This window comes from Mauremys reevesii, linkage group 27 (genome assembly GCF_016161935.1).
Source record: "Mauremys reevesii isolate NIE-2019 linkage group 27, ASM1616193v1, whole genome shotgun sequence".
Lineage (NCBI taxonomy): Eukaryota > Metazoa > Chordata > Testudines > Geoemydidae > Mauremys > Mauremys reevesii.
This window is the reverse complement of record NC_052649.1, coordinates 6,126,686-6,154,566: the sequence shown is the minus strand read 5'-3', so window position 1 is coordinate 6,154,566 and position 27,881 is coordinate 6,126,686. Positions and strand designations below refer to the sequence as shown.

At 62.8% G+C, this 27,881-nt stretch overlaps 1 protein-coding gene across 1 annotated transcript; it reads left to right on the top strand.

Moving 5' to 3' along the window:
• The first annotated feature begins 5,688 nt into the window (after positions 1 to 5,688).
• On the top strand, positions 5,689 to 26,460 carry STAC2 (SH3 and cysteine rich domain 2). The gene is made up of 11 exons (XM_039516283.1): positions 5,689 to 6,089; positions 16,038 to 16,341; positions 17,542 to 17,639; positions 18,050 to 18,134; positions 18,676 to 18,788; positions 19,192 to 19,255; positions 19,405 to 19,466; positions 20,402 to 20,499; positions 20,905 to 20,956; positions 22,795 to 22,932; positions 24,732 to 26,460. The coding sequence occupies exons 1-11, from the start codon at positions 6,000 to 6,002 to the stop codon at positions 24,834 to 24,836; spliced, it is 1,209 nt and encodes a 402-aa protein (XP_039372217.1). The 5' UTR covers positions 5,689 to 5,999; the 3' UTR covers positions 24,837 to 26,460.
• The last annotated feature ends 1,421 nt before the right edge of the window (positions 26,461 to 27,881 follow it).

Below are 27,881 nucleotides of genomic sequence, written 5' to 3'. Positions count from 1 at the left end.
CCCCTGCCTGTTCCAGAGGGCTCACAGAGACCCCTGCTGGCTAGATGTGGAACTGGAGGGTAACACTGCTGCATTACACTACAGGAGTAGTGAAGCACCCAATAATCACTGGGCCCCAGCTGGCAGGTCAGAGCAAAGGCCCCTTCTTGGGATCCCGAGCAACTCATGGGCCAGCCCCTCAGCGGGTGCGAATGAGGGTCGCTGCCTTGGCTTGCATGATGCCGGCGGAGGAGTGAGCACAGTGCATTTAGGGGCACAGTTCCTGGGCAGCCCCAGCCCCCCACTCCCAACTCCCTGTCCTGTATCTAGACTGATGATAGGACACCATTTTGCAGGGGTTGGGCTGGCTGCGAACGGTCGGTTTTCTGGGGATATTCGCCAGGCGCGTTGTTTAGCCGCAATTGGGTCTGTACGTGTTACACGGCACCATTTCCGTTCCCTGATTGGCTGAGCCTGCATGACCCCGCCAGATTGAATTGATCTTTGAGTTTTGGCACAAATGTAAACGCAGGGAGTGCCTGCTGGTGACACACAAATCCTCGTGGGACACCAGTGCCTCAACGTGTGAGCACAGCCAGGGTGAACGGGAACAGAGTGCCTGCCAGCTGGGATCAGCCCAGAGACCCAGCCAGTCCTCTTACAGGGTTGCCACCTCTAAGGTCCAAAAGACTCAGTCGTCTGCCTGCCCTCCACCACATACACCCCTGGGTACCACGTATCCCCCGCCCCGGGCCCTGTCTCCCCATCCCACCTCCAGGAGAGGGCACCTGCCCTGCAAGATCCTGCTGCCCCCGGCACTAACCTCGCCAACCTGACTAAATCCACCCTGGCGGATAAAAGGAAGTTCTTCTTTCACGCCAGCAGTCAGCAACTTGTGAACTCCTTACTGAGGAGAGGTGTGAAGGCTAGGACTATAACAATGTTTAAAGGGGACTGGATAAATTCATGGTGGCTAAAGTCCATAAAATGGCCATAGCCAGATGGGTAAGAATGGGTGTCCTAGCCTCTGTTCGTCAGAGGAGGGATGGGGCTGGGAGAGGAGAGAGATCATGATCATTGCCTGTTAGGTTCCTCCACCTGGGGCACCTGGCATTGGCCACTGTCGGTAGACAGATACTGGGCTAGATGGACCTTTGGTCTGACCCGGTACGGCCTTTCTTATGTTCTTATGACCCACCCAGCATAGTGGTGACTGGGCGCTACCAGCCCGGAGCTCCCCCTGTCCTCTTTGCTACTGACCCATCCCCATGGCTCCCAGACACCCTGGAGCCAGAGGTGCCTCTGCACAGCACTGCTGCCCCACCGGCTACAGCCAGTGGGGGCTGGAGGAGCCACCTGGGGTGTAACTGACAGAACCCGGGACTTTTAAGGGCCTGGGCAGACATCCAGATTTCCCAGCACAGCTGTCTAAAAAAGAAGGGCCAATCCTGGGAAAATCTGAATGGGTGATAACCCTATTCCTGTGTCAGCACCCAGCACCAGCTGGTTCAGAGGAAGGTGCAAGAGCCGCCCCCTAGTGGAAAATTATGGCATAACACCCACACCCACCCCCACCCCCACACACACCCCGGGGCCTCCTCCATTGCTGAAGGCAGCACTGGAAAAACAACTCTCGGATCCAAATCCAGATGCAGCTGCTGCCTTTGCTCTGGGAGCATCGCTCTGTGCAAACAGCAAGCGCACCCGCGCCATCAAGCATCAAAGCGCCTTTCCAAGCCAGGGTCCTGGGAATGTCAGCGCTGACACCCAGGCTGGGGGATGCAAACCGGGAAGAGATGACGTCGGGGGGCAGCAGGAAGAGAATGACTAGCTGTGAGCAAAGCTTGCGCTCTGACAGTCACTGGGCGGATGCTGACGCTCGCAGGCAGAGTGAATGAGCAGTAAGGGGCAGAGAGCGCGAGAGAAGAAAAACTGGGCTCTAAGCTACCGTGGCTATTAACCCGTTGGTTGGCCGTTTCCCTCTGGGGGGGGTCCCTGCGTTTTGGTGCCCAGGTATCAGCTGCTGGAGGGGCAGAGCAGGGTGGAAAAGCATTTGCAGACAGGGGGCTCCAGTCTGAAGCCAGCCAGAGCTCGCTTTGCAGGGGGGGTGGGGCAGAGAGGGGTGTCTCTCGCTCCTGGGCCCTGGCCTGGTGTGTTCCCCAGCCGGGGCTCAGAGGTGGCTGGAGGCGGAGCCAGGGGTGACGCTCGGGGTTAAAGGGCAGCCCCTGATCTTTCCACTGCAGGAGGTGCCAGCTCCCCTCTGCCCCTGAATCCGGCTGACAAATGCAGGCACCAGATAAGCAGCCAATTCTTGGGATCCAGGGGAACTCGCCCGCAAGGACGTGGCGGAGTGGGTCCCGCCAGACCGGATGGCTCTCTAAAAGCTGGGCTCTAGCTCAGCCAGAAGAATTTTCTCAGTGGTTTATTGTGGGCTAAGGAGGTTGCTCGTTTATATCCCTGTAATTGACGTGCTGGCACCCAGCGGGAGCTCTCTGTACATTCCCATGAGTCGTCTGTGGGAGTAGGTTGCTACTCAACACAGGTAAAGGGGAGCAAATTGGGGCCCAGGGGGGTCAGATTTCTAGTGCCCAGCATCTCCCCGGTTGTCCAAATCCTGCAGCTTTCACTGTGAGACCCCAGGACTGGCTGGTCAAAGGAGCTCAGGTCTCAGCAAGCAGGATGGAGAATCCCCACGCCCCACAGAAGAGCGGGAGCGGCCAGAGGCTGAGAATCTCACAAATGCTTGCCAGGAACGTCTCGTTAAAAACCTCTTGTCTCGGGGATGACTGAATCGAGACAAGGGGCTCTGGTGCATTTTAATTCCCTGGGCTTTGAAGGATGGGACTACACAGCTCATCGTTATCATAAATCAGCCCTTTGCTCTGCACTGGGGGCAGTGACGCTTGTAAAACACGTCCTCATCCTGGAGCTGCGTCAAACCAGCCCTGGCTGAATCTGCCAGCCCTGCAACTAGAGGCGTGGGGAGGAGTAACCCTCATCTCAGTCGGCCTTGGGGTTCACCCCCAGGCAGCAACGCCAGCCCTCGGAATTCCCCCCGCCCGGCGATTAGTGTGTGGCATCCATGCTCCCCTGCCCTTTGCCCTTTTGATGGGCCGTGGAGCTTCAAAAGGCTGCCAGACAGGCAGCTTCTGGAGGGAGCGGTGTGATGTGGGACGCAATGGGAGGATTGCGTTTTCTGGTACCACCAGGCCTGCGTCGGCATGCGGCTGTGCTGGCCCTCCGCTGACAGGGCTCCGAACAGGCGGGAGCTTCTAGTGCAAAAGCTGCAGCCGATTTCGGTTGGGGAAGAACCGAGATGTGGCCGCATGCCTGTCTCCGCCAAAAAACACCAAATTCTGCTGGGGCAACTTTTCGAATAGCTACCAGGCCTTAGCCAAGCTGGGCATTGGTGAATTGGGAGTGACACCACTTTTGAGAGGGCTCCAGAGGGCTGGTCTACACTTCCAGGTTAGATCAACATAGCTCTGCTGCTGGGGGGGTGAAAAATTCACACACACACCCTGAGCTACACGGCTCTGCCAGCTTAACCCCCAGTGCAGCCACAGCTAGAGACAATACAGGCTGAGATGGGCATGAGGGTGAGCAGATCTCAGGCATCAGCTGATCAGCACCGACGCATTCTTCCGTCGACCTGTCTGTCTTCACTCTGCGAAGTGGAAAAACACCTTCCGGCACTGTAGGAAGCGGCTACACGCTGGCATTACAGCGGCACAGGTACAGCACCATAGTGCCTGGAGTATAGACCAGCCCGCAGGGCTGGGTGGAGGAGCAGAGGTAAATTCTGCACCAGCTCACGCCCCTCCCCAGGAAAGTCAATGAGAGTTAGGTGCTGACACAGCCTGCTGCCCCACGCTCCTCCCTCCTGCGCAGGGTGCCCAGCCGTGCAGGAACGGGCCTGCTGATCAGGGCAGCGAGCAGTGAGAGGCCGGCTAGGGCTTGTGTTCTGGGGCGGGGAAGGGGGAGCGAAGGAGGAAAGAGCTCATTGGTTTAACACATGGTCTCCTTGCATCGGTGTGGAGAACAACCCAGACCCAGTTTGTACTGAGCAGACCCTGGCTTCCCCTCGTGCCCCCGCCCATAGCCGATGCTGCAGGAGAAGGTGACCCCTCCCCCCGGCCCATTGTACAATGCTGTGAAGCAGTGGTTGGGGGAAATCCCCTCCTCCCCCCCGCCACCTCTGTGCTGATCAGCTAATCACAAAATGACCCAGACCTCCCTCTCGTCTTCAAAACCCAGCTGCAACATTTCAGCCTGGGGCCTCGTGAATTCTGCCCACTTGGGTGGCAACTCGGGCTGGGTGCGAGGAGCCGGGGGGGTGTCTCGTTCTGGCTCTATCACTGAGTCACAAACTGCTGGGGGAGGAGGGGCAGCTATTGCAGCTCCCTTCCAGCCCCTTTGCCCCTCAGCTGACCCTGTTGGGAATATGGGGCCGGCGATGCCGAGGGAGGCGAGCGCCAGGATCAGGGAAGGAAGCTCTCTGGGATGCTGGCCTGAAAGGCAAACCAGCAAAAGACAAGGGGGCTGGCTCCAGCCAGCATCTGGCTAGGTTAATATGCTGAGGCATGCTCAGTGGCTCACGCATGAGTAAAGATGGTGGGTAGCCGAGTAGGCCCAAGAATAGCTGGGGTGAAATCATCAGCAGTCTGATGCCACCGGCTTGAGCGAGAGAAGCATGTGGCCGGGGAGGGTGGGGGTGGGAGGAGAGCGAACGATGGGAAGGAGCCAGGAAAAACTGCTCGCGCTGAGCAGCCTTGTGCTCTGCACCGCACAGGGCCCTGCTCCCCGCCGGTCCCCCCATCAATCCAGCGGCTGCAGGCACACGCGGCAGCTGAGAACCTGACCGTGAGCTCATTGTTTGCATGTGTGAGCAGATGTCTGGGAGCTGGGCCTAGCAGGCAGCAGGCTGGGGGGGGGGGGGGGGGCCGGATGCGTGGCAGCATGCCAGAGAGGACCAGTGAGTGGGGCGCAGCGGAGAATGGGTCTTATTCTCGGGGGGGCTGATGGAAAACCACCCACCCGCAGGGGGATGTTAGCGCTCACTGACAGCAGGCAGAGAGGAAAATTCCACCTTAAAAAAGGGAAAATGCTTCCACATAACACCCCCCCACACACACACACACAAATCCACCCTACATGAAGGATCCTGCTTTGCAGCCTTTGCACTATTCCGCTGTGCAAGGCCGGGAGATTCCAACCGTGCGGGGCTGCACGAGGACCCAAGAACGTCGTGGGTGAGGGGAGATGGCGGGGTGGGGGGGGCAGCAGGATAGACTTGGGGATACCCCCGAAAAACCACCTGATCCCACAGAAGATACTGGCACCCCCTGGGGGCAGGGGCACTGGAACAATTTGTATGGGGTTGGGGTTGGGGTGCTGAGAGCCACTGAAGCCCAAAGTGTAACCCCTGGATACGATGGAAACCGCTTCTAGCCAGGGGGTGCGGCAGCACCCTCGCCCCCAGGGCTGCTCTGAAACTGACCAGCTCCCACGGTGCCCGAGTAACTTCCGAGCGGGGCTGGGGCCGGGGAGCGGAGGGGCCGCTCCGCCCCCTGCCGGGCAGCCAATGGGCAGGCGGCAATCGGCCCCCTCATTAGCATAGCCAAAGAACGAGCGAGGTTAATGAACTTCTCGTGAGGCGAAGGGGGCGGAGCCAGGCAGCCTCCTAAATCAAACGTGTGTCCCCCGCGCAGTGCCCGGCACTCTGCGTCCAGCGCCGAGCAGCCCGGCCGGGGCCCGCAGCGTGGAGACGGGCTCGGGGGGTGCCCGGGACAAGCCAGGGGCCGGGGTTTGCTACGCGTCTGGGGGGGGATTTATTGTACTCGAGTTAATATCAGGGGCGATCAAGAAGTTCGATTTCCAAGTGTGGACAGGGGGAGCCGGGGCTGCCCCCCCCTCCCCGGGAGCACCCAGGCGGGGGTTTATTCTTTTTCTGAAAACCAGAGAGGTCGGGGGGGGATCTTCCCCCTCCCTCCACATCTTGACCTATTTGCACCAGCATCATGACGGAGCTAACCGAAAAGGAGAATGACCCGCAAACCCCAGATGCCCAGCGGTCCCCGGGCACCATCTCCAGCCTCCACGAAACGAAGGTAACTCTGCGACCCATAGACCGGGGGGCACGTATGTCCCCACCCTCCTTTGAAAACATTCACTTGAAGTCCCCCCCCCTCAACGCGTCTTGAACGGGCGGGGTGTCAATGCGTCCCCCCCCCCAGCTCGATTTCCAAATGATGGATCCCCAGTGTCACCCTGCCCCAGCCGGCTGTGGGGATGAGCCGCCCTTTTCTGGGGCTCTGGGTGGCTTTCCCTGGCCAGATGTGAGCGCAACCTTGGAATTGGGCTGGAACCCCCCCCCCCCCCCCGGTTGTGCAACCCAAGGGCCAAGCAAATCAGATAAAAGCCGAGGCGGGCTGGCTGATTCCCACACGCGCGCGCTTGCTGCATAATTTGGCTTAAACTCTTCCGGGGGGGGGGGGGGGGAGATTGTTTTGCTTGAAATACAACTGGGTTGTAAAAACTGTCCGGGCGTCCAGGCTGGAGCCTGGATTTTCTCCTGACCTCAGCGATTTAAAAGGCAAATGGGATTTAAATAGAAAACAGCTGGGACTGCTCTGGTGTTTGTGGTTCTCTGCTTTCCCCTGGGTAGGGTGACCCGATGTCCCGATTTTATAGGGACAGTCCCAATTTGGGGGTCTTTTTCTTATATAGCTCCTATTACCCCCCCGCCCGATTTTTCATATTTGTTCTCTGGTCACCCTACCCCTGGATCATAGGTGGGCAGGTGGGTGCATGGGAGAGGGGGTGTCTCGCGTGGCAAGGGGGGTGCCACACATTTGAGGCTGGGGGAGGTGAGGCAGGGGTCCAGAGGGTTGCTGCGGTTTAGCGTGGGGATGTCTGGGAAGAGGCCATGTAGCTCCGTGTGTATCTGCAGCAATGTCACTTGTTCTCCCACCAGCTTAATTGCAGGCTTTGTTGGCATCATCTGTGCATGTTGAGCAGCCGGAGCAGAGAGGCGGGAGCCCCTTCCTTCACTTGGGATCAGAAGCGGTTTGGGGGGAAAGATGAGAACGGATTCAGCGGGAGATTTAAATGTGGGGGTTTGGGGTTCACACAGCTTCAAATTAAATCAATTCAAGCAAATACAGCAGCAGGGTGAGACCCAGAGCACAACCCGGGCCTCTGGATTCCCAATCTGATCCTCTTTGTACCCCCCCAGTTTTGCTTGACATAACTCCTTGGAGTTCAGTGGAGCCGGGTGTGATACTGGAGTAGTGTAATGGTGGGTTGACCCCTAGGGCTTACATCTGAGCTGCAGGGGAAAAGGGGGGTGCAGATTTTACAATGGCCCTTGGCTAGGGGAGCCCCAGTGCCGCCCTGGCATGAGCAGAGGATTGTAATGGGGAAAAGTTCAGGGTGTGATTTGTTTATTTAGCTCTCGCACTGGTATAAATCAGGAGTAGCTTCATTGATGCCAGTGGAGTGGCGCTGGTTTTGCACCCGTGTAAATGCGAACAGAATCAGGCCTCGTTTCCCTTTTGCAAAGGGTGCTGTCAGCAGCTTTGGCGTGTCATGCGATCCGTGGAGCAGCTGCAGGTTACGCTCGGCTCTGGAATCACGTCGGAGTAAAATGGATCGTGTGTGGTTGTGACTTGTAAGGGAGGCTGGGCACACAGCCTAGAGGCGGTGGGTTTGGGAGGGAGGCTGGGCGTGCAATCCAGAGGCGGTGGGTTTTGTGGCGGGCAGAGACGGACTCTAGAGCATAATTTTCATCTCTCAACACAGCAAACTCAGGATTGTGACTAGATCAGATGCCACAGAGATGGGTGCGTTGTTTGCATGGGGCAGGTGGATTCTGGAGCACTAACCTGGGGACTCCCCAGCACCATGGGGGTGGGGGGCAGGGAAGGGGGCGTGGGTGCAGAATCCCAGCAGATCTAGTTATTGCAGCAATGCTCCGTGGCGGGGTGGGGGGGGGTGAGGTCATCCCACTGCCCAGCAGGGGACCCCCAAATAAATGCTGGATTAGTGCTGAATAAATTCCAGCCCCCCACACCTTCAGCCTGGCATTGAATGGTGACCAGCATGGGGGAGCTGCCCTGGGGGATCGGTTTTGGGGTGGCCTGAGGGGCTGCAGTGCCGATGCCCCATGCTACGTTGTGCATAGGGCAGGGAATGGGGGGCAGGGTGGGGAGACACAATACTAAGGCCGGATCTGGGGAAGCCTGGCTCAGTGCAGTGGTGGGAACCCCAGGAAGCTGACCCCACAGTCCCATTGACTCTGCCCCGGCCTTTCCCCCAAGGAGGTGGGGGAGGGGAGGAGGGCCAAGGGATCCATTGGGATGGGGGGCTGGCAGGAAGTGGGCCCCCACCCCAGTGTAAATCCAGAGTAACCCCCCCTCCCCCGCCTTGGACCCCGATGTAAGTGGGAGCAGAGTTTTGCCAAAGGAGAACGACTGGGAAAAGGATCCAGGAATCTGGAGGCCAGTCAGGGGATGGGTCTGTGGGAGGGGGCCGGATGGGGGTGGTTAGAGGCCCTAGCAGAGACCCCTGGCACTTTCCTTTGGGGGCTGCTGGGCTTCTCCTCCCCCAAAGGGCCGGGTGCCTCCACGGGAGTCTGAGGAACTGGGCTCAATGGGCCTTGAAATTCCCGCCCCTTATCCCCAGGATCTCGCCCCCCCTCCTCCAGGCCAGGACTCCTCCAGGCTGCTAATCAGCTCACACAAGAGCTGATCAGTCCTGGGATCTCCGCCCTGATTGTCTCTCCCTTTTAAAATCTTGGATCTCCCCAGGGACCCAGCCGGGGGGGGGGGGCGGCTTCTGCAGCTGCTGCAGAAGGGGCAGGTGAGAGCAGGGTGTGGCAAGGAGCCGGTTGGGCCTTGGGGCTGCTGACCCCTGGGGGCGGGCGGGGGAGATTTCTGTAGCTTATCCCACTGCAGGGAAAGGGGGTTGGAGCTGCCAAATAAACTTTCTTGCCACTCGAATTCATTCTCCATTTAAAAACCTGTCTGTTGGCTTATAAAGATCAGACCAGCTGCCAGGCAGGGTCCCCCGCTCCTTTCCCTGACCCACTTCAGAGCAGACCCGGCTGTGCACGTAGGCAGCCTGGCAGCGTGTTTGGGGAATCCACGGGCCCGATCTCCGGCCACCCTGCACCACCTGCGACCAGAGCACAGAGCAGACACAAAGGCTGCCAGGTCATTTTGCCACTCGCTCTGTGCTGGTCCAGGGAGCGTGGGGACCCTGTGGCCATGTGCGGGCGTGGGGCAGCGGGGCCCCTGGGTCATGGTAGGGCATCAGGCTTCAGGACAGTGGGAATTGGGCCCTGAAATTAGGAAGGCCCAGTGACGAGGGGGGATTTCAATCAGAACCCTCAGTTGTGCACTGCGGACTCAGCTGGTGCCCCGTGCTCTCGGCATTTAGGCGGAGGGAGCTGGGGCAGGGGAGCGCAGGGAGGGCCGCCTGCAGCACGTAAGGGTGGGGGGGCAGCAGGCAGGGGAACTCCCCGCCCCAGCTCACCCCTGCCCTGCCTCCTCCCCGAGCACGCCGTGGCTGCTTCACTTCTCCTGCCTCCCAGGCTTGTGGCGCCAATCAGCTTAGGTGCCGCAAGCCTGGGAGGCTGAAAATGGCAGCCATGGCGTGCTCAGTGCTCATGCTCGTGTGCGGGCGGGGTGACCTGGGGCGGGGTGCCTCAGGGTGGAGGGTGGGGTTGGGGACCTGCCACAGGGGCGCCTCAGGGCGGAGGGGGGGAGCTGCCGTGGGGGGCGCCTCAGGATGGAGGGGAGAGTTGACGGAGGCGGGCAAGGTGGAAGTTTCGCCTAGGGCGCGAAACATCCTTGCACCAGCCCTGGGCCCATCCCCCCGCGGGGCTATGGTGCCCGGCCGCAGCGCGTTCCAGGATCCCTGGAGGGTGACGCCTGCAAATTCCCCCAGCAGCCCACGGAGCTCTGTGCCCCACGGAGGAGCGGGGCAATGGGAGAGGGAGCGAGCACCCAATGAGGGGGATAGAGGGAAGGTGATATTGCCAGAGCCCTGCCATGGGAGGGGGCCGTGCAGTGGGATTGGGATCCTGGCAGGATGCGGGAAGAGGAGGCGACTGACGCTAGGGAGGGGCAGGGCCAGGATCAGCCTCTTGGGGTCCCCTGGTGTCTCGGCCTCAGGATCCCCTGGGGCTTTCTCTGGTGCTGGTTCTGACCCAGATCAAACCTGGCAGCAAAGCTCAGCAGCTGGAGGGGGCCTGATCCTTCCCCTCTCCCTCACCACGGCTGCCAGCTGCCCCTGCCCTGCAGTGGGTGAATCTGCCCCGGGATGGACTGATTAACCCTCTCTGATCCAGGTGGTAAATGTCATGATGCAAAATCCAGTGCCCTGGTTCTGAGAGCTGGCACACGGTGAGGCACGGCGGGACATCCACCCCCTCTGCTGAGCTGAGGTAGCAGGAAAGGAGGGCTGCCCTGGTTCACACTCCTCTGGAGGAACTGGGGCTCCGTGGCGGGTGGGGGGAACGACGTGATGCAGCAAGTCGCATCAGTCTCAGTGCTTAAGAAGGGACCCAATCCGCAAAGCTGGCAGCAGGAGCCGGGTTTTGAACATCTCCCGACGTTTGGATCTGGGGTTTTTAGTCCATTCTGGGGTTGGGCGCCCAGCAGTGGAGTTTGGATCCAGGGCAGGGGTCTGATCCCGGCCTCATCTGGGCCAGGGCGGAGGGCTGGCTGGGGCCGGGTCTTGGCCCCGCAGCGCATCCAATGCCCCAGAAATGAGCTGAGCCGCCTGGAGACAGTCAGCCACAGAGAGCTGCCATTACAGATTTTGAGGGTTAACGGCTATTCCCCTGCCTCCCCCCTACCCCTGGCTAGCCAAGAATCCGGTTAATTTCTCGACGTCATGCAGCACTGGCTGGCTTGGGGCAGCTCCCTCTCCCCTCTGCTGGCTGCCCCAGCAACTGCAGCCAACTCCTACTTCCTCCCAGCCCAATGGGTTCCTCCTTCAGCTCCAGGGGCCGCTGACTCCAGTCCTGCTGGCACCTGGCTGTCTGGAGAACTGTGGGGTGGGGTGGGTGACGCCAGGTCTCTCAGAGGAGGGGCGTTCCCCTCACACCGGGGTACGGCTGCATCAGGGCTCATTGGCCCCCTCGAGTGGCAGGTTTGTGTGTCTGCGTCTCCCGCCAGCTCCCGCAGTAACGCCCCATGCACCAAGCTCTGGGGTTAGCCCCTGCAAGGGGCACGTGCCAGGCGTGGGGGGCAGTTATGTTTCAGGAGGGGAGAGGTTTTGGGAAGGCGTTTGAGGGGGCAGCGCTCTGGGCTCATCCCGTCTCCGAACTGCGGCACCTGCTGCCTTTTCAGCTGCTCTGTGCAGCGGCATCTAGGGCAGGTTAAAAATAGAGCTCGGGGTAGGGCCGGGTGTCAGCGAATATCGGGCTTTATAGCTCAGGGGAGCGGCTGAGGGATAAAAGCGAGAGCTGTGGATGGCTCCCAGCCCTTCCCTCCCTGCCACGGCCTCGGGAATGTCTCTCGCATCCTCAGATGGCGGCTTTGATTCTGGCTTTGCCAGCTTTTTCTGAGCATCCAATTAAAGGGGCACAGGCGGGTGAGGGAGGGATCACCTGGGGGAGGGGGGGTCTGTGTCCTCACTGTCATTTACTATCCTCCCCGAGACACCCACCTGCCCAGCATGGCACCCATGAGAGCAGCCCGACACGAAACAGCCCAGCACTCAGGAGCAACCCTACAATAAACAAAGCAGGGAACTGTGCCCAGCCCTCGCCAGCAACCCTACAATAACAAACCACCCCGCGACCCTGGCACAGTGCCCCCCCCCAATCGCAGCCCTAGGGCTCACCAGAGACTTACCCCCAATCCCCAAAGCACAGCCCAGTTCTGGGGGCGACCCGGCGCTGAGGGTGGGGGAGCTGGGATTGTAATGGACTCAGGGAGATTTCACCGCCCAGAGGTGGAGAAGCTGGGGGACACGCAGACAGTCCCAGCATCACAACCAGCCAGCTGTAGACACCCACATGTCCACGCAGATGTTAGGCGATTAAAGAAAGACTCTGGGGATTAGGGTTTTAACTGTGGGGGGGAGGGATGGAGGATCCGTTTAGTGCTACTGAAAGAGTGAAATTGGCCAGTCACCTGGGAGTGTAGGGGAGTGATTGGCTAACCCCTCCGCCCCCCCACACACACACCTGCGCTCTCAACCCCGTCCCCCTGCAGCTCTGCTGATGCCCCCTCAATCCCGACCTGCAGGGGAAGTCGGGGGGCTTTGGAAAGTGGGGGCAGATCCTGACTGGTGAGCTGCTGTTCCCCTTCCATCTGGGTGGAAATTGTCCTTTCATCAGTGCCGGCCCCTTACAGACCCAGCCCTGGAGCTTCTGGGGCTGATCTAAGAGGGGGCACAGGGTGGTGGGATGGGTGGGTGGGTGAATCTAGGATCCAGGCTGTGTGTGGGGATCCGGGCTGGGATAGATGCTCTCTGATAGGGGGTGGGGGCGTGGAGTAGGTGCCGTGGGCAGGGGGCAGAATCCTGTTTGGGTGCCTGTGACTGGCTGCTGAGCGGGTGGGAATGAGCCGGACTCCAGCGGGGTCTGTTCACACCAACTGCAGATCCAGTCCATGGTCCCATCAAACAGGCAGGCCCCAGAGGGGAGCAGGAAGGGGGGGTGCACGAGGGTTGGGACGGAGTGGCATCAGCAGAGCCTGGGGTTGGGGGAGGCAGGAGGCTTTCACCCCTCCCCTTCCCAGGCTGGCATCTCCCCTCGCTCCAGTCTAATTAAGATCTCTTGACGAGTCCCTGTGCTCATGGTTAATCACCTTTCGTTCCCCGAGGAAGGACCGGGATGCCAGCCAAGCGGCATGCCATTATCCTGCCTGAGAGCATCCTCCCGGGCACCCTGCCCGCTGCTGCCAACGCCCCCCTGAGTTGGGACCGGGTCCGTCTGGAGACAGTGACGGAGCGGACCCTCGGGCCTGCCCACCCGCCTCCCGTGGGCTGGCAGGGCCCTCTGACTCAGCTGGCACGCAGGCCACCTGCCCCCCCCAGCTGCTTTGCCCCCCGGGGAGGGGGAGGGAGATGGGTCGCACTGGAGCACAGAGCTCCAGCTAGCAGAGAGGGAGGGAGATGGGGAGAGTGAGGGGGGGGTCACTGCAGGGGAAAGAGAGACCCCCCCCATTTCAGCCAAGAGCTGCCCCCTGCCTTGTGCCCTTGCGGAGCTCCTGATCTGTCCCCAAAGCATATTGCCCGGGGGGGAGGGCTGTCCCTGCCCCCCCGGCATCCTGATATCTCTCAGCGTGTGAGCCCCCCCAGGGTGTACCCCAGGGCTGAGGGGGCTGGGAGTGCTGGGTGACCAGGGGCGGGGGCATGGCTGCCAGTGCAGAGGGTCTCTGTATGGCTATGATGTGGAGGGGGCTCAGCCCTAGGCCGGGGGTCTATACCAGCGGCTCTGTATGTACCCCCAGCACCTTCCATTTCCCCCTTCCCACCCATGCCAGGGGCTCTGTCTGCCCCCCTCTCCCATACCAGAATCCCCCAATCTCCCCCCCCCGGCAGGGGCCCTTTGTGCATGCCCCCAATCCATCCCCCCATGTGCCCCATTATGATTTGGGGGAGGGCCCGGGGTAAATCATTCAGGGTGTCAGCTCTTGGGAGGGGAGCCGAGCTGAGGTGTGTTATGAGGCGTTAGCAGCATCCTCAGCCAGTTCTTTGAGCTCCAGACCACCGCAGAGGCGCTTGTGTCTGTGCTCGTCAGGCGGCAGGAGCTCCATGTGTCCCCCACGGTCCCCCTTTCGGTTTTCTTCTGTCCCTCCAAACTCAGCAGGGGTCTGGCCACAGATGCCTAGAACATTGCCTGCGATTTTGGAATTGACCAGATGCAGCGGCCAAGAACTAGTGTGTGGCAGACGGAGAAATGCCACCAACTGAGTGCACGGCCCTGAAAACTCAGCCCATTGTTCCCATCTGCATGCTGGGTTCTGTGCCTCCCCCCAGGGGGCGGTGCCAGGATGAGGTATGGGGCATGTCCTGTCCGTTCCCAAGGGTGCCTTGCAAAGCTCCTCACTCGTCTCATGGATGGGGAAACTGAGGCACTGAGTGGGGGAAGGGACTTGTTCCAGATCCCCAGCAAAACAGCCATGGAGCTGGGACGTGAACCCAGAAGTCCTGCTGCCCTTTGCCTTGTTTTGACCAGGTGACGCAGCCCCTTATGTGGCTCTGGTGGTCATGGGAGGTGAGAGGGGACCCTCCCTCGCACAGCTGAGATTCGGTGAGCCGGGCTGGGGACTCCGGAATAGCCCAGAAATTGTGGCTGTGCCAGGTTAGCCTGGTGGCTCCCCGTCCCCCTGGGCATCCTGCGATCCTCGCGCCTTCCTGTCCCAAAACCTGGCCCCGCAGCTCCTTTGCAGTGGTGGTCACTGGCCTCCCCCTTGTTCCCAGCCCAATTCCCCCACCGAGCCGAGCACCCTGCCCTGCAGCCCTATGCTGGCCAGGGTGGGCAGAGAACAGCCCTGGGCCTGCCTCTGGGGGGTGACGGGCGCTGGGACCCCCTGGCCCAAAGATCCCTGCCACAGCACCCACGCACACAGCCTGGGAGCCCCAGCACCTCCTCTGCAGCAACCCCAGGGTCCCTGGGTGGCACGGCGGTGGGAGCGGGCGTGGCCGAGGCAGACGTGTGCTCTGGCGTCCACGGGGGCCATTGCAGCAGGGCTGCAGGGACTGTGCCAGACCTTGAATAAATGAAGGACAAGAGACCGCTCCGAGCCAGTGGCGGGATGGAGCTGGGTGCCAGGCTCATTCAAAGCTGGTCTGAAACCTCAGCCCCAGCGAGGGATTATTTCATGTCGCCCTTGCTTCAGCCACTGTGGCTGTGTCTGGCTTGTTATCCTGTGGCAGCAGGATAGGAAAGGGCCTGTCTATTATATTGAGCTCACAGTTGTGTCTGAGCCCCCAGTAACCCCCACCCGATAGGATCAGCACTGCTCAACCGCGTGTCACGAGCCCTGTACTGGCAGCAGCTCATGGGGATTCCCCCTTAGCTCAAATGGTGCAGGGCTCGGCTCATGGAGGGGTCTCCCCCGACACAGCACGCAGCAAGGCAACAGCATGACCCAGATCTGCGCCGACAGTGACATGATGCCCCTTGTGGCGCCTGCCTTGGGGTGCGGCCGGGGGTTCAAAGCAGGTGCGGTTAGCCTGCGAAGTCTGTGCTGTCACACAGATGGGGAAAGCAAGGCAGGGAGGGACGGTGCCGCAGGGCTAGCGCGTGTGTTATTCACACTGGCCGTTCCTTGGGCGGGAGTCCTGATTCCCAGTCCTGTGCTCCCCCCCCTCGCTGGCTGCTTGCACCCCAGATCCCGTGATGCTGTGGGCGAGCGGGTGATCTCCACACCGGGTCCCTCGATCCCCATTCAGACAGGGCCCTGGGAGCGAGGGCTCAGCCAGAACCGGATCAGCTGGATTCCCACCAGGCTTCCAGGCGATTAGCTCCGGAGCTGGGGCCTCAGCTGGCCGCCAGCAGCCCCGGGCTCTGTGTGTGTGTCAGGTCCTGTCCGTGGCTAATCGCCTTGTGCTTGGTGTCTCTCCCGGTTTATTATCCCGTGGGTTGGGGACCCATGTGCCACGTCCAGCAGCGCTGAGCCCGCCACATGTTCCACCTCCCCGGATTCAGAGCCATGGCTGGTGGTCGGTGCTGGGGGTGCCTGGGCTGGGACAGAGACACCCCCCAACCGTGCTGCTGCCCCCTGCTGTCAGGTGGGCTGGGGCCCGCATGGGGGGAGGCTCCAGGGCCCATTTCCAGTCCCCCACCCCAAGCCTGCTCCAGGCCATTCACAAACACCCTTGAGCGTTTACCAGCTGGGCAGCGACGCCCCTGGGGCCCGTTCCTGGGGGACCCTGGCTGGACGCAGCCCCGGGACGGGGGTTACAGAGAGAGGGAGCTGGGCTGAGATGCTGGGCTTAGGGTAGAGGGTGGGGTAGGGGGCAGCAGCCTGTGCTGCTCCCCCCGTGACGCTCCTCGGGGCTCTGCTCTGCTCCCCCCCCCACCCCCCCAGATGCAGAGGCTCAAGCGCTCGCTGTCCCTCAAGACCATCCTGCGTAGCAAGAGCGTGGAGAACTTCTTCCTGCGATCCAACAGCGAGCTCAAGCTCCCCTGCGAGGTGCTGCTCAGCCCCCCGACGCCCTTGCCGCCCCCGTCCCCCCCGCCGATGCCCACCGAGGCCGTCCTGCCCCGGGCCGAGCACTGCCATCGCCTGCCACCGGACCTGGCGCCCCTCAAGCCCATGCGGACGCACAGCTTCCAGGAGCACGTCTTCAAGAAGCACAGCCCGTGTGAGATGTGCCACCAGCTCATCGTAGGTGGGTGCCGCGGGGACCCCGTTCCCAGGGCAGGCGAACTAACCCAGGGACGCGCTGCTACTTCGGCCTCTGCCGATGCCCCCGATCGCAGCCCCCAGCCCCTGCTTTCCCAGCCTGGGCACCCCATCCCCACCCAGCTCTGCCCCCCGATCGCAGCCCCCAGCCCCCTGCTTTCCCAGCCTGGGCACCCCCATCCCCACCCAGCTCTGGCCCCGATCGCAGCCCCCAGCCCCCTGCTTTCCCAGCCTGGGCACCCCCAACCCCACCCAGCACTGCCCCCGATCGCAGCCCCTGCTTTCCCAGCCTGGGCACCCCATCCCCACCCAGCCCTGCCCCCAATCGCAGCCCCAGCCCCTGCTTTCCCAGCCTGGGCACCCCATCCCCACCCAGCCCTGCCCCCAATCGCAGCCCCAGCCCCTGCTTTCCCAGCCTGGGCACCCCATCCCCACCCAGCTCTGCCCCGATCGCAGCCCCAGTCCCTGCTTTCCCAGCCTGGGCGCCCCATCCCCACCCAGCTCTGCCCCCCCGATCGCAGCCCCCAGCCCCCAGCTTTCCCAGCCAGGGCGCCCCATCCCCACCCAGCTCTGCCCCGATCGCAGCCCCAGCCCCTGCTTTCCCAGCCTGGGCACCCCATCCCCACCCAGCTCTGCCCCGATCGCAGCCCCAGCCCCCTGCTTTCCCAGCCTGGGCGCCCCCATCCCCACCCAGCTCTGCCCCCCGATCTCAGCCCGCAGCCCCCTGCTTTCCCAGCCTGGGCACCCCCATCCCCACCCAGCTCTGCCCCCCCGATCGCAGCCCCCAGCCCCCTGCTTTCCCAGCCTGGGCCCCCCCCATCCCCATCCAGATCTGCTGATGCCCCTCAATCCTGCCCTGAAGCCCCCCTGCTATTCCAGCTCTGAGCTTCATTCCTCTCCCTCCTTGAGCTTGCAGAGGGGGTGCCCTCTGGGTGGGGCTGTTTCTGACGCCCCCCCTTCTCTGCCCCCCCACCCCACACACAATGTACAAAGGACTCTGATCCTGCCCTTTCCTGCCTGGGTCTCACCCCCAAGGTCTGGCTCTGCTCCAAATCCTGGTTGCTCTCATGCCTCTCCCACAGTGAGACCCCATGAGGGATTTTCTAAATCCTTCTCCTGCCCCATCCTCACCCCCCAGGCTGGGACCTCTCTCACCCACCCCCTGTGTGTGCTTGGTGTATTGCAGGCAATTCGAAGCAAGGCCTGCGGTGTAAAACGTGCAAGGTTAGCGTGCACCTGTGGTGCTCGGAGGAGGTCTCGCACCAGCAGTGTCCTGGCAAGACGGTAAGCGTCCGCCGAGCTGGTCCTGGGGGGGGCAGCATCACCCGCCTCTGTCCCTGGCGGGAGGGTAGGTGGGGGCACGTCACTGCCCTCTGCTGGCCGGAACATCACACACACGTGCGTGTCTGCAGACCTGGAACGCCACCACCCCCTGCTGGCAAGGACGGGGGTGCTGGGAGCTCAAGTCCTGACTCCTAGTCAAACTGTCGCCCCCATGTGCCTGGTTGTATCTGTCTGGCCCCTCGGGGGGCGGGGGGAAGTGAGGCTGGTCTGGAGGTGCCTCTGAGTCTGGGCTACCACAGCAGTGGGGTGGAGAGTGCCCCGCTGGCTATGGGGCCACAGGCAGACCGAGGGTCTTGTCTGCCACCCCAGTCACTGTTACATTTCTCTCCCTTTCCTTCCTCTCCTGCCAGGCCACCTCCTTCCGGCGCAACTTCAGCTCCCCCCTCCTGGTGCAGGACCATCAGCAGGGCAGCTCCAAGGAGTCACCCCCTGCAGGTGAGACCCCCCCCCCCATCCCTGTCCCACTGGAGTAGTTGTGGGAGGAGGTCCTGAGCCATACAAATCCTCAGGTTCCCTTTATCAGGATCTACCAAAAGCCCGCTGCAGCAGGGGTGTGTGACTGGCCCTGGGGAGGGGTCTCTGTGGGTGGTGCTGGAGCAGTAGGGGGGACCCCAGGGTTGTTCTTGGGCTACTGATCCCTTCGGGGGGGAAGGGAGGGGGATTACAGCGAGGGTGATCAGATAGCAAAGGTAAAAAATCGGGATGGGGGTGGAGGGGTAATAGGCACCTATATAAGACAAAGCCCCAAATATTGGAACTGCCCCTATGAAATCGGGACATCTGGTCACCCTAATTACAGCACTTGCAAGGAGAGAGGGTTAAAGGGATCCTAGGGCCATCGGCATTAAGCCCCACCCCTTATGTAGCAAGCCCCTCCCTCTTATGTAGTAAGCTCCTCCCCCTGGTGCAGGGTCTCCCAGCACATGGTTGGGTTACAGGCTGGCTTGGCATCCCTGACCCTCCCCCGTCTCTGCAGGCCCCAGCGGGAGGGTGGATCCCATCTACGAGACACTGCGCTACGGCACCTCGCTGGCCCACCTGAACCGCTCCAGCTTCAGCAGCACCTCGGAGTCACCCACCAGGAGCCTGGTATGTGCCAGGCCAGGGCGGGGGCACCGAGCCGAGCCCAGGCATGTCACGGAGCCCCCATGCGGCGCCACTGGGCAGCACAGGCTGGGAGCCAGAGAGACACGCAGGGTCTGTCTGCACCCAGCAGCCTCCAGAGAGAATCTGCCTCGGCCCTTGTTCCAGCCCATCCTGACCCAGCGCTGGTAGATCGTCCCAGTCCCCATCTCGGGCCCGGGTCATGAGACTGGGGTGGGCAAGGGCGACATGCATTCGGCTGGACCCTCTAGAGGAGGGCGGGGACGGCACCCGGGAATGGGAGATTCCTGGGGGAGAGGGGTGCAGCTGGCACTGGGGAGGAGCGGGGGCGGTGCTGGAACAGCCCATCCAGTCTCCGCCCAACCCCTGGTGTCTCCGTCTTCCCTAGAATGAGAGGGACGAGGCCGGGGAGGATGCAGACGGCAGCGCGGAGGAGAGCCACAGCGACAGCGGTAAGCGTGGGGAAGGTATGGGGCGGGGGGCTGCTGTCCCTTTAATAGCGCCCCCGCCCGGCTCCCCCACTCCACGGCCCTGGCCAGGGGGGCAGGGACGAGGGGCTGTCGGGGGAGCCCACGGGGCTGATTGTCTCCCTCTCTCTCAGTGTTCACAGCCCCCCCTGAGGCCGAAGGTCCCAGCTCAGAGGAGAAGAGTCCTGAGCAGCAGGTGAGCTGCGCCCCATGTCCCCCCACAGCTAACCCTGGCCACCTTCCCCCACAGTCGCTCCCCAGGCGCCTCCGCCGCCCCGAGCTGGCTCCCGTGTCCCCGCCGCCCCGTCCCACGTCCTCCCGCCGCCCCGAGCTGGCTCCCGTGTCCCCGCCGCCCCGTCCCACGTCCTCCCGCCGCCCCGAGCTGGCTCCCGTGTCGCTAGAGACCCCCCCCAAGGCCCACCAGCTGCAAGGAGCTGCCCCCCAGACCCTCCCCCCAGGGCCACGGCTGGCTCCTTCCCCTGACTCTGAGTCGGCTCTGCTCCTGTTCCTTGCAGCCCTGACTCCTTCCACTTGCCCCTGGGGTGGGGATCCCCTGGTTCCTTGAGGTGCCTTCGGACCCAAAAGGATGCCCCGACCAGCTTCCTGCCCCAGGGTGTGTGGGTGGGGATTGGGATGGAGCGCGGGCCCTAGGCAATGGGGCTGGAGTGCACAGGTGTAGGCGATGGGTCTGGGGCATGGGAGGCCGCGGGCGATGGGGCGAGAGGCCGCGGGCGATGGGGTGAGTGGGCGTGGGACATGGGGCGCGGGCCGTGGGGTGGGGCCCATGGGACATTGGCGATGGGGTGAGTGGCAATGGGCGCAGGCCGTGGGCGATGGGGTGAGTGGCCATGGGCGATGGGGTGAGTGGCAATGGGCGCGGGCCATGGGCAATGGGCGCGGGCCATGGGCAATGGGCGCAGGCCGTGGGCTATGGGGTAAGTGGCCATGGGCGATGGGGTGAGTGGCAATGGGCGCGGGCCATGGGCAATGGGCGCGGGCCGTGGGCGATGGGGTGAGTGGCAATGGGCGCGGGCCATGGGGCGCGGGCCATGGGGAACATGGGTCCAGCTCGGGCCTGTCCCTGGCTGGCTGTGACTCTGGGCTCGGGGCCCTCGCTCTCTGTCGCTGCAGGCTGCCGGGGGCTCCTCGCGGAAGGACGTCTCCCCCATGTACTCCTACGTGGCTCTCTACAAGTTCCTGCCCCAGGAGCACAACGACCTGCCCTTGCAGTAAGTGCCCGTCCCTTAGGGGGCAGCCATGAGCCTGGGGGCAGAGCGCACTGGCAGAGGTTCTTGCGAGGCAGGCGTCTTGGAGCTGGGGGGAGGGGGGCTGCCCTGAGTCCCCGTGGGCAGGTGTTGGCCCCTCACTGACTCTGAATGGGCTGGCGGGGGCGGTGGGGGGGTGGGTCAGGCCGATGCACCAGGGTCTCGCTCCAGGCCCAGCACAGCGAAACCCACCCTGGCTGCCCTGGGGGTGGTGCTGGTAGGGCACCCCCGGCCACGGGGCGGAGAGTGGGGGGGCACCTGTCTCCTCCCCAGCTGCCCTGTGTGGGCAGTGATGCGGGTGAGAGGAGGCTGTATGGGGCTGGCATATCCCCCCCCCCACACCCTGTCCTCGTATCTCTGTCCCCCCAGACCCGGAGACAGGATCATGCTGGTCGATGACTCCAATGAAGACTGGTGGAAGGTTAGTGAGAGCGCCTGGGGGCTGTGGGGAGTGTATGGGGGTCAGGAGGGGATGGGGGTGGGGGGTCGGGGAGGGTGCAAAGGGCTGGGGGACAGCAGGGAGCTGGGCAGGGAGGGCTCAGGGGTTTCTGGGGTCTTGGAGAAAAAGGCCAGAGATTTCAAAGAGGGGCCCCCCAAGGCCACATCAGCCCCCCCACCAAAGCAACTCCCTGCCCTGCCCCACCCCCCTGGCTGGCCCGGTGGGGAGCAGGGCGCCCGCATTTACTGCAGCAGTGAGGAGCGGCTGGGAAGGAAATAAATGGGGCCATAAACCTATCTCGGAAGCCAGCCAGCGAGATGCTGCAGCAGGCATGGGGTGGGGACTGCAACAGCCTCACATGCAGCCCCGGCACAGGGTGGAGGGCAGATTGAGTGGGGAGGGCGTGGGGAGGGGAAGATGGGGATGTGGTGGGTAGGGACAGATCAAGGGGTTATGGTGGGGAGGTGGAGGGGCAGATTGAGCAGGGGAGTGGAGGGGCAGATCGAGCAGGGGGGCTGGGAGTGGGGGGGGGAGGAGGGAGGGGCAGATCGAGTGGGGGGGAGGGGCAGATCAAGCAGGGGGCTGGGTGTGGGGGGGAGAGGCAGATCAGGGGGTGGGAGGAAGGGTTAACTCAGGACATGGTGACTGGGAACTGGGGTCTACACCCCCTTCACACTGGTGTCGCCTCCTGAACTCGGCTGCGGTCTCTGCCGCCATGGGCTTCACTGGGTGGGATCCCCCACATCGCCCTGGCAGGGCGCGTCCCCCCTGCTGTGCCACGTCCTCGGAGCAGGTGGGCAGGCGCCCGGCTCCATGCACCGGGCGCACGTTGGGCGGCCTCTCCCGGTTGCCATGGGGACGGACCCCCCCAGCTGACGTGGCGGCTCTGAGAGCGTGGGTGCGAGACGCGCGGCTGGGCCTGGCGGCCTGCCAGCAGGGTGGGGTCGGGGGCAAACCCCACAGGCCTCAGCTGGGTGTGCTGCTTCCCTGCCCTTCCTCGCCGGGCACGGCCGCCCCTCCAGCCCACGGGCGTGTTAACGGGTTACTGCGGGGGCAGGTGTGAGGCAGTGCCGGGGGTGTGTGTGTGTGTGTGTGTGTGTGTGTGTAATGGGTGGCACTGTGTGTGTGTGAGATGGGCAGCGCTCTGTGTGTGTGTGTGTGTGTGTGTGTGTGATGGGCAGTGCTGTGTGTGTGTGTGTGTGTGATGGGCAGTGCTGTGTGTGTGTGTGAGATGGGCAGTGGTGTGTGTGTGTGTGTGTGTGTTGGGTGGCACTAGTGTTGCGGTGTGTGTGTGTGTGAGATGCAGCTGAACTCTCCCAGGTGATGGAGCCGCAGTCTAACAACCCCCACATCTCCCCCCCCCGCCTGGGAAGCTCCTTCTCTGGCGCCTGCCCTCTGCATTCCCCCCGCTCCTCCTCCCCTGGTTAAACTGGCCATGTCCCCCTTGGCGGGTGATGCCAAGAGGGACCCGCCAGCGCGACCAGGCGATGGGGGGAGGGGGGGTAATGGGCCATGGAGTTGCTGACCGTGAGGGTGGGGTCCCAGCCTGGCTGGGAATTGGAGCTCAAAGCAATGCCAGCTGGAGCCCTGCCCCATAGGGGCACCGACCCATCCACCCCCCGGCTCCCTGCTCCGAGCCCAGCCAGAAGCTGCCGTCGTCTTGGGGCTCTGCGGTGGGTGGCACCCGCGTGCCACCAGCTCGCTGGCCGTCGGCCCTGTGCCCAGCGCAGGGGTCTCCACGTGGCGGGGCAGCGGGGGGCCGGTTGGCAGGCGCGGTCCGGGGGAGGCGTCGACCTCATGGCCCCAACTTGCCATTGCAGGGCAAGATCGGCGACCGGGTGGGCTTCTTCCCCGCCAACTTTGTGCAGAGAGTGCGCCCGGGCGAGAGCGTCTGGAGGTGCTGCCGGCCCTTCTACGGCAACAAGGAGCAGGGACAGATGAGCCTCAAGGAGAGCCAGGTATGGGGGAGGGGAGGTCTGGCCTGGCTGGGGGGGGCAGTGCGGGGGCCAGAGCAGGGGAGGTCTCGGCAGGGCAGTCTGTGCTGGCAGAGGGGGCTGGGCTACAGAATAAGGAAGGGGGCTGTGCTGGGGGGGGAGTCTGTGATGGGGGACAGAGTGGGATGGGGGTCTCTGTGCTGGGGGCATTGGGGAGGTCTGTACTGGGGGGACAGAGCAGGACAGGGGGGGTCTGTGCTGGGGGGGTGCGGGGTCCCTGCTGGGGGGCAGAGTGGTGGGGATCGGTGCGGTGGGGGGTGGAGGACCTGTGCTGCAGGGATGCAGGTGACCCCAGTGGAGAGGCCAGTGACGTGCTTACATGTCCCCGAGGTCAGTGGGTCTAGTCTCGCCACACACACACACACACACACACACACACACACACACACACACACACACACACACACACACACACACACACACACCAGGGCGCTGGCGCTCGAAGGAGGCTGCTATGGATCCAGGACTGGGACTCTCCATGTGCTCCGGCCTCTCCAGCTCCCGCGGCTGCGCGGGCGGTCGCCCTGCCTCTTCTCAGGGGGATATTGGAGCCGACCCCAGGCCGAGGCAGATCCCTGAGCCTCCCCAAAGGAGGGTGTGTCGCCTGTCCCCATGCGCCGCCTCCTGCTGCCGCCCAGAGGCAACAGCCAGCACAGCCCATCTCTGGCCGAGGTGCCTGCTCAGATGCACGCGGGGCTCAGAGTGTTTGGGCTGGAGACTTTGCCGAGAACTGCCGGGGGGGACAGACCCTTCGGACCGAGCCCTGGGCTGCAATCCAGCTCCGTGGCAGCTTCCCAGCTGATCTGCTGTGGTGGGGAGGGCTGCAGCGGGGCTGAACTCCAAGCCCCCAGGGCTCTTCCAGGCCCGACTGCCGGGACCCTAATAAGGATCCTGATCCCTTCCCCTGTCTGGAAAGGGGCTGCCCCCTCCCTCTGGTCAATGGAGTGAAGCCGATTTGCCCCAGCTGGGGAGCCGGGCCCGGAAAGCAACGCTGCCGGATCTCGTTTCGCTGTCGGGACCGAGTGGGCATTCAGAGCGGCTTGCTAGGGGGACGTTCCTGTCTCTGCCCAGCGCCCACAGCCCAGGGGATGGGCGATAGCCCAAAGCAAGATGTTTGCTGGGCTTTGAGAGCAGCAGCCTCGACCCTGCTGCATTCGTGTCTGAAGCTGTTACTTGGCAGCGGGGTCCTGGGCTTTGGTGGCACAAACTCGCCCGCGCTCAGCTCTTCGCTGGCGTCAGCCGCCTGCTCGCTCCGTTGCTGCAATGAATGAGTCAATCTTGCCAGGCCGGGGTGGGCGAGGGACAGTGTGTGTGTGCCGGGGGGAGTGTTCAAAAGACAGCTCAGAATTCAAAGCATTTCTTCTAGCAGATTCGCTTTATTGTGGTGCCTTCCTCCATTTACACCGCTGAGCGCGAGAGCGGAATTGGGCCCCGGTTACTCCATTTCTCCCCCTGGCATCTGATTGTAACACCCGCCCCTGGGACCTGAACTCCCGCCCTGCGGCGCTCAGAACAGCAATTAGCCTTTACAGCTTGCTCTAAGGACCAGCCCTTGCTGCTGGCTCCTGATCTCTGGATCAGGCACAGATGGGTGGGGGCGGGGGAGGCTGCATGCTACGGGCCAGCAGTGTACGTGGGCCCTGATCTGGCTCTGGCATGTGTCGAGTGTGTCCCGTTCTCAGCTGGCTTGTGCTGGATGCCTGGGTCCTGCTGGCGTCATGCCTGACACGCTCTCTCTCTCTCTCTCTCTCTCCCCCCCTCAGATCTGCGTTGGCGTGGGGAAAAGCAAGGAGAATGAGGGCTTCCTCAAGGTGACCAGTGGCAAGAAACGAGGCCTGGTGCCCGCCGATGCCCTGACGGAGATCTGAAAGGAGCAACTGAGTCGTCTGACCCTCTTTCTCCCGGCAGCGGGGACGGGGCCTCTGGAGCCCGCCCCAGCCCAGCACTCACTAGCCTGCCCCTTGCCACTTCCCTGTGCTAGGAGCACCTCGGCTAATATAGTTTCCGCACTGGACTCAGAGGGGTTTCTTCTGAGGGTGACTACTCCCAGGCTGGCACCAATGCCATCCTCTCTGCCATCTTGTTGGCCAGCAGAGGGCAGAAGCAGGTGGGGGATTAATTCCCACCCTCCTGTCTACGCTGAGCCTGCCTGATCCTCCCCCCTCCGGCTTTGTTTTTGTAGCAGGGGCGATGGATTCCCCAGCAGCATGTGTGTCAATAGCCCTGCAGTGCAGCAAGTGGCAGGAGATTCCCCCAGCTGCATCTAACCCTTCGCCCCATCCCTGTCTCTGTCTTTTCCCTGGCGGGCAGCACTCCCCGGACTGAGCCATGAGCCGGCTGCAGGAGGACAACTCCAGATCCAGCCGGCCGGGATGCCGCAGGGAGGGGGCCTTAATCACTCGTAGTGCCCCCCGGGCTCCTGGTAGGAGGACGCTGCTGCCCACGCCGTCCCGCATGCGTAGAATGTGTGGAAATCCAACGGCTCGGAGGGGCATGGGGACTGTGTGTAGCGTGTCTGTCTGTCTGTGCGTGTCTCCGTGGGTTAGTTTAATTGTGGGACCTCTTCGAAACCACGTGCGTTTGTCCTTTAACCACTCAGGGCTGGAATCGTCCGTGTCAAAGCAAAGGGGCAGGCCTGCGTTTTCTGTGGGACCGAGGGGGGGTGCGGAGGGGGGGCTTTCTCATGACTCGGCTCTGCCGCCCTGGAGGTTTCTTCGGCACTGGTGGCTCCTCCATGGACTCATTTACCCGACCTCAGGAATCTTCGGCCAGATCCACGGGAGGCTCAAAGCGCGAGGGACCCATCCCTCTCTCCAGGGCATTCCCTGCCCATTCAGGGTCATTACCAGCTCCTCCTCCCTCCCGCATGGGCTTTGCCATCCCTGCCCCGTGGCAGGCTGGGAGCACCGTCACCCATTTCCCTGGCCCGAGGCCAGCCCCCGTCTCTGCTCTGCACTCCTTCCATTAGTGCAGCCCCCCCACCCCCGGATCATCTCTGCAGCCCCCTCCCCAGGGCTGTCGTTCAGGTGGGTCGACAGCCCGGCCTCACGCTCCCCCCTGACTCTGGTTGTCGCTGGAGCACCGAGGGGGGCGTTGCAGAGCACGGGCATGGGGCAGAGCTTGTCTCCTGGGTGGGGTGACCCCTTCCCCAACTTGGGGCCATTCAGTGCTAGATTGCTGGGGAAGGGTTCCCAGGCACCGGCTCCAGGCAGATCCCTGGGATTCCCTCCATCCTGGTGCCCTGCGGGGCCCCCTTGGCAAGGTCCCCCGGCACCAGCCATGACCCCCCCCCTCCCATGTGCACACACAATCACTGCAGCCTGACGGGGGGAATTGGGGCAAAGCGGCCTCACTCCCGGATCAACTCACCTAAGCAATAATGTCCGGCGCCGGTCCAGACCCAGCGGCGCATCACCTGTACATAGAGGATGCATGAGAGCTCAGCCAGCGGCCTGGCCCACCTCATTCCACATTAAATGTTACTGTGTTGCATTCCCGGCTGCGTTGGGTGGTTTGTCTCTGTGCCAGTGGGGATGGCTTGCTGCAAAGGGACCCCCCTCTGCCCTGTCAGCCCATGAGCTTGGGACGTGCCCTTTGCCTGCCTACGGCAGCTGAGGCACCTCAGCCACCCTCCCCTCACCAGGGCACCCAGGCTGGGCGGGGAAGCTGAGGCATGGAGCGGCGAGACGGACGTGGGTGGCCATTAGAGCTGGCAACGGTCACTGCGGCTGGCTTGTCTTGCCTAAGAGCGTCAGCCTTCGGAATAGAACCCAGGCGTCCTGGTTTCTAGTCCCCTAGTCTCACCACAGAGCCATGCACCTTCCTAGCCCTGGGAAAAGATGGATTTTTTTCCTGCTTTAATCACTGTCCCAGGCTTTTTCCTGGAAGCTGGGCCTAGAACCCAGGAGTCCTGGCTCCCAGCACCTTGCTATAGCCACTAGCTCACACGCCCCTTAGCGTGTCCCATGCTCCTGTTCTAACCGCTAGACTATACTGCTGCCCAGGTCCTATGCGGCAAGCACCTGGGACTGCCTGGCCCTGGGAACTCTGTCGCACAGTTGTTTTATAGGTAGGGGGAGCAGCGGGTGCTGCAAACCAGGGACCCCAGCGCAGGACTGGCCCAGTGTGGACTGGGACTGGAGGGGCAGGACTGAGGAGCGTTGGGGGGGGGGGAAGAGCCTGAGTTCCAGTCACCTGCTCGAAACACAGATCCTGGGGTGGGAGTGGGGCCCTGGGCTGTGGGTGAGGGGCAGGGGTAGGGGGTGGTCCTTGGATGGGCCCAGGAGCGCGGCTCAGCCAGGAAGGGCCTGAACTCCTAACAAAGCCACGCCAGGGAAGGGCGAGCGAGGCAGGCGGCTGGGGTCAGAGGAGCGATGACTTAATTAGCCCAAGTAATTGGATCTGTTCCAGCAGGGACAGGCCAGCGATGCTACAAACACATGCCCTGGAGCCAGCCTGGGGGCTGCTGATGGGGCCGTGGGGACACCGGAATCCTTAATGGCCTTTGCCAGAGCCGCTGGGCAGCATCAGAAGCCAGTGCCAGCCCTGCTGGTGGGGATGGCGGGGGGCGGGTGGGATCCGCAGGCGGAGACCCCCCAGGGCCTCAAGCCAAAGACCCCCGAGCCCCGTCTCCTCCGTCCCACGGGGACGCTTGGCTCACACTCAGCCACACGTCCCTAGGTGGGTGAGAAGCCCTTTCCTGGCTCTGGTGCTTTGCGGTTCACAGCACTTTGTTACCAGCCATCCATCACTCTGTGATCCAGTGCCCCAGCCCGGCCACACCTGCCACGCTAGCCAGGGCTATAGCTCCCCCTCGAGCTAATCTAACCTAGCCAGCCAGCCCCACACACAGTCCTCTGGCCAGCCAGCCTCCCTCCCTCCACGCCCCTCTCCATCCATCCATCTACCCCCAT

Excerpts from the sequence above, each read along its gene's own strand:
- STAC2 (XM_039516283.1), top strand. The coding sequence starts at position 6,000 with ATGACGGAGCTAACCGAAAAGGAGAATGACCCGCAAACCCCAGATGCC. Across the intron at positions 19,256-19,404 it reads GGAGAGCCACAGCGACAGCG|TGTTCACAGCCCCCCCTGAG; the intron begins GTAAGCGTGGGG and ends CCTCTCTCTCAG. Across the intron at positions 20,957-22,794 it reads CCAATGAAGACTGGTGGAAG|GGCAAGATCGGCGACCGGGT; the intron begins GTTAGTGAGAGC and ends TTGCCATTGCAG.